The following is a 5,070-nucleotide window of genomic DNA, read 5'->3' as shown; positions in this document are numbered from 1 at the left end:
AAAAAGTATAACTTTCTCTAGTGTATCCTTTAAGCAGTTCCAAGTAGTGCAAAGAGTTTTAATAAATGCTGGTTTGCATTTAATCCATACATCTATATAACTTACCTCCACCAAAATTTCCTCCTTCATTGTAACCATCATATCCTCCTCCACCACCACCATATCCACCACCTTGGTTTCCATATCCCGGTCCACCACCTCCATAACCTCCTCTACTACTGTAACCAGGACCACCACCATAGTTGCCACCTGCAAAGAAAGCCACACAGAAAGTTGTTCAGGGAGACCAAATAATTCTAGCTTTATACTATATACTGCAAATGGCAATAAACCTAATTTAACTAGTCACAGAGCACAAGTAATCTTAACTGTTAAAATTTTACGATTAGTGTTTGTTTCTTCAAAAAAGTCAAGTTTTCAATTTTACTTTGAAAAATATAGCCTCATACAAAGCAAATTTTAGCTCTACTGCTTGTATAATAAATCTTACTAACCAGAGACAACTAATTAGTATTTTACTTCCATCCTTGGGAAGAGGCTTCCTATTCTGTGGTACTAGTTAGAAACTGTATTTCATCTATTCAAAGTTTTGGAATTGGAAGGTGTGACATTTTTAATGTGGTTGTTAAAACCAAAACATGTCAACTACCACCTAGCATTAGAGACCATGTGTGTGATTCAAAGCAATGTAAAAATTAAAAAGACCAAAGTTCAACATTTTAAGACTCACCATCACCTCCAAATCCATTATATCCACCATCACCACCTCCATAACTACCTCTGCTGCCACCACCTCCACCACCATAGCCTCCTGAGGGAAAAGCAAGATTTGAATTAAAAATGTATTTTAAACTTACTAGTAAATTTGACACATCCACACGTATAATGAGCACACCTTACCTCTTCCACCAAAGTTTCCTCCACGACCGAAGTTTCCTCCACCACCTCCAAAGTTTCCCCCACGTCCCATAAAGTTGCCAGATCCACCTCCACGACCTGTAACATGGGTTGGAGTGAAAATTAAAATCTTCCCACAGCTGTTCACGTCTACTATTTACGTATATCTGATCCTACTCACCTCTCTGTGATCCAGCAGACTGCATCTCTTGTTTAGAAAGGGCCTTTTTCACTTCACAATTATGCCCATTAATAGTGTGGTATTTCTGAACTATAATTTTTTAAGTAAAAAACAAAAGGAAAGTTATTTTTCGTTTGGAAAACCTGTAAGAGGGAACCCCTTACCACCATGCAATTAATTAAAACAGTTAAAATGTAGACTGAGAATGAGGGGATATTCTAGAAATGTTTCCTGTTCTAGATGAACAGTTCTAGACTTATAGGTTAAGTCACATCAGATATCCTGCATGAGATAAACATTAAGTAGCAGTATTAGTTATAAGTATTAATGAAAATAATTTTATGGTTGGGATTCACAGCATTAGGAAGGTTGAGAACCACACTGACTTAAATCACTTCCTTTCAAAAATTATCAAGGTTGGGGATTTAGCTCAGCGGTAGGGCTCTTGCCTAGCAAGCTCAAGGCCCTGGGTTCAGTCTTCAGCTCTGGGGGGAAAAATTATTAGCAAACTAGTAAATTGTTACTTACCAACAATTTTATCAACTGTGTCATGATCATCAAAAGTTACAAAAGCAAATCCTCTCTTTTTCCCACTCTGCCTGTCTTCCATAACTTCTATGGTTTCAATCTTGCCATACTTTTCAAAGTAGTCTCTCAGATTATATTCTTCCGTATCCTCTTTAATACCACCAACAAAAATTTTCTTCACCGTTAAATGGGCACCAGGCTTTACAGAATCCTACAAATAAAATAATTTTAAGTCAAAAAAACCAAACTGAAACATTTCCAAGTATTATACAACATGTTATTAAAATACCTCTCTAGAAACAGCTCTCTTTGGTTCCACCACACGCCCATCAACCTTGTGTGGCCGAGCACACATCGCAGCATCCACCTCTTCAACACAAGAGTAGGTCACAAAACCAAAGCCTCTGGAACGTTTTGTTTGGGGATCTCTCATTACCTACAAATAAATAGTTCAAAGTATTAAATAGTCCTATAGCCCCCCATCCCTTTCTTAGACCATTTCTACCCCAAAAACTCACCACACAGTCTGTTAGTGTGCCCCATTTCTCAAAATGTTCTCTTAAGCTATCATCTGTGGTTTCAAAGCTCAGACCACCAATGAACAGCTTCCTCAGCTGCTCTGGTTCCTTTGGATCATGACCCTGAGGAAAAAAAGATCAATACAGTTATTTCTTGGAGAAAATGAACTTTTAAAGTTCTGGTCTCACAATCTGTAATTATCAGTATTACATCCAATTAAAAACTCTGCTCCACGCTGGGCGTTATAGTACACACCAGTTAATTTCAGCGTTTGAGACAGGCTGGCCTGGACTACAGATCCAGTTATTCAAGGCCAGTATAAGGTACATAGCAAGTAGGTTGTCTTAAAAACAAACAAAAACCCCCACTAAAATGGTATCTTTAGCTAAACTGAATCCACAAACAGTCCCAAGTCTTTAAACTTTTAAAGCAAAAACTAAAAAGCCTAGAATATTTCAGATGTTTGGAACAAGTCATTCACTAGAAAAATAAACCCCATAGACTCTGCATTATTCAACCCATGCCATTTCCACTATCCTCAGTCTGCAACTCCAACAAACCTGTAATTTTAAAACAGGAACTATAAAATGCAACTTAAAAGCTTAAAATGACAAATTAAGAGAAATTCAGGTTTCCACCTAATCAGTTATTAAAAGACATTCCTAAACAAATTAGGCATATCCCACAAACAAAACACAGCCAAGACTTAACCCCGTGATACCTTGTGGGGACCAAGAGGGTGGGTGGGTGAGGGTTTTTCGGCAGGCTCTCAAGGAAAGGCAGGCTAAGCCAGCCTTGAACTTTCGGTAGTCCTACCTTAGCCTTTCAAATACTAGGATAACAGGTGTGCACGCACCATTCACACCTGGTTCAACTACTTAGCTATCTGTAATCAATTTATCTTGGTCATATCCATTTACACCATAAAGTTTTAAGTGAGTTCGAGTGCAATCCATACATTTACAAGCAAGTTATTTGGATTTACAAGGTATAGCATATACTCCCTGACCAGAGGAATTAGGAACAAAACCGTAACTGAAAGACTTAGAAAAGATCTAGCCTATGATTTTGTTTGAAAGTTTTACTTTCCAGTGAACAGCTTTTAACGAACAATTCAACGCAAGACCTTAAAGTGGGCTCACTTTTACATTTAAAACATCTTCCATCTTCTAGAAATATGTGTTAGAACATTCAATATGAAGACAGCCACATACCATAAACCCGTTAAATGATCAACTACCCAAATTCACTTAGTCCCATTTATCCAAGCCTCGCATAAATGAATGGCAATACACAAAAACAACATCCCTTTACATACAAAATTCTCATAATCGTGGTATTTTCGAGTGTGGTCGCAGTTCTCTTAAAACCAAAATCCAGGAAACCAAAATCAGGGCCAATCCGAAGTATTAGAAATTAGATCAATAAAAATATTACGCTCCAAATAAACACAACTACACTCAAACCCCCGAGATGGTTAAGACTTGAACCATAGAGCGCTGTACATACTCTCACTCCAAATACTTGAGCACAAGCAGCGGGTTAGGAAGCACCTTAAAGCAGCAAGCTTTTCAGTAATGTATCCCCAAATGAGCGCTGAGAAAATCCGGCCAGAGTATTGCGCGGATTGTCATCACCCAGAGGCCCGCCAAGGCCTACATCCGCGTCGGCAGCACCCCAGCGGAAAGCACCGCGCCCGGAGCCTGGAGGCCGTCTGCGGCAGAAATGCCCGGCCGCCTCCCGCCGTCCCCTCCAATCCCGCGCACTCCTTCTTGGCGGCGTAGCCAGGCGGCGGCCATTGCGGGCCAATGCGCCATTTCGTAACGCGCCGGCGGATCAATGTCAATGTGGCCGCCGCCCGCCTGCTCGCTCGCCCGGATGTGCTCCTCCCCTCCCCCACCGCCTCCTCCCAACCGCTCCCGCGGAGGCCCGCCATGCCGCCTGCGGCCTCGCTAGTCGGGCCGCGCAGCCCGAGGGCTTCTCGCCCGGCCGCGGACCCGCTCCCCGGCCGCGCCGCGTCTCCGAGGGCTGCTGGTGCGGCCGACCGAGAGGACCAGGCCGATGGAGGGCCTGGATGAGGCCACCCGGCCCGCTCCCCTCCCCCTCCCACCGCCCTCAGCAAAGCGCGGGACGATCGTCCCGGTTTTCCCCGGCCTCCCCACTCCCATCGAGCCAAAGCCCCCCCATGCCGGCAACTACCCAGCAACCCCCCGCTCTCCCCCTAATACCTCCTCCCCCCGGCGGCGGCGGCGACGGCCGGAGTCAGGCTGGGGGCGACCGGGCGGCGGTTTTACCTCCATTTTGAGACCGGACTCGCCTCTTCCAACTCGAGTTCAATATGGGACCGAGAGGAAGAGGCGGGGCTAGTAATCACGTGATGTGCTATCCGCGCGCCGCCCGCCCACCGGGGGCGGAGTCACGCCGAAACGGAGCGCGACTGGGCCAGAGGGTTGGCGGGCCGAGAGTGGAGAGCGGGGATTGGGCCGCCCGCGAGAGCGCGCGCGCCTCGCCAACTTCCAACGCAGCGCCGCCCTCGCCGCGGTTCGCGCCCGGCAGCTACGCTCACGTCAGCTGCAGCTTGACCAATGGCAAGCGCCCACGTCGGGAGAAAGCCGCGTGACCGCGCGTCAGCCTGGAGAAAGGCCTTTCCCTTTCTTCTAGCGCTTCCCGCCCCTCCCCCGCGCGCCTGTGGGTCTCCATTTCCCAGTTCACCCTACTCGAGTGCCAGATGGCAAGTCACGCTTTTCTGACTTGAGACTTAAGGTTGTAAGAAAGGCGACTGACCCTTTCGCTTCCATCGCGGGTGCCTAAATGTTGGGAGCCGAGGTTTGGAACAATGAGACTGCGCCGCCTTCTTGGTAGACCCACACTGCAAGCTGCAGTCGGGCACGTCTCACAGGCCGCGAAATGCGGCTGAGTTAATGAGATTTTCACCTTAGGCAACT

At 45.9% G+C, this 5,070-nt stretch overlaps 1 protein-coding gene across 3 annotated transcripts in view; it reads right to left on the bottom strand.

Moving 5' to 3' along the window:
- The window catches only part of Hnrnpa3 (heterogeneous nuclear ribonucleoprotein A3), a 6,402-nt gene extending 1,778 nt beyond the window's left edge, over positions 1-4,624 (bottom strand). For 2 of the 3 annotated variants that reach the window (XM_031370681.1, XM_031370682.1), the window contains exons 1-8: positions 4,354-4,624; positions 2,125-2,247; positions 1,896-2,042; positions 1,607-1,817; positions 1,079-1,168; positions 901-996; positions 731-811; positions 106-249 (exon numbers count right to left, since the gene is read on the bottom strand). In XM_031370681.1, coding sequence (XP_031226541.1) covers positions 106-249; positions 731-811; positions 901-996; positions 1,079-1,168; positions 1,607-1,817; positions 1,896-2,042; positions 2,125-2,247; positions 4,354-4,425 — 964 coding nt within the window. In that variant the 5' untranslated portion in view covers positions 4,426-4,624. The remainder of the gene's footprint in view (positions 1-105; positions 250-730; positions 812-900; positions 997-1,078; positions 1,169-1,606; positions 1,818-1,895; positions 2,043-2,124; positions 2,248-4,353) is intronic. The other variant, XM_031370683.1, reaches the window with a different exon arrangement.
- Positions 4,625-5,070: the final 446 nt, after the last annotated feature.

This window comes from Mastomys coucha, unplaced genomic scaffold (genome assembly GCF_008632895.1).
Source record: "Mastomys coucha isolate ucsf_1 unplaced genomic scaffold, UCSF_Mcou_1 pScaffold15, whole genome shotgun sequence".
Lineage (NCBI taxonomy): Eukaryota > Metazoa > Chordata > Mammalia > Rodentia > Muridae > Mastomys > Mastomys coucha.
This window is presented reverse-complemented; position numbering and strand designations above follow the sequence as displayed.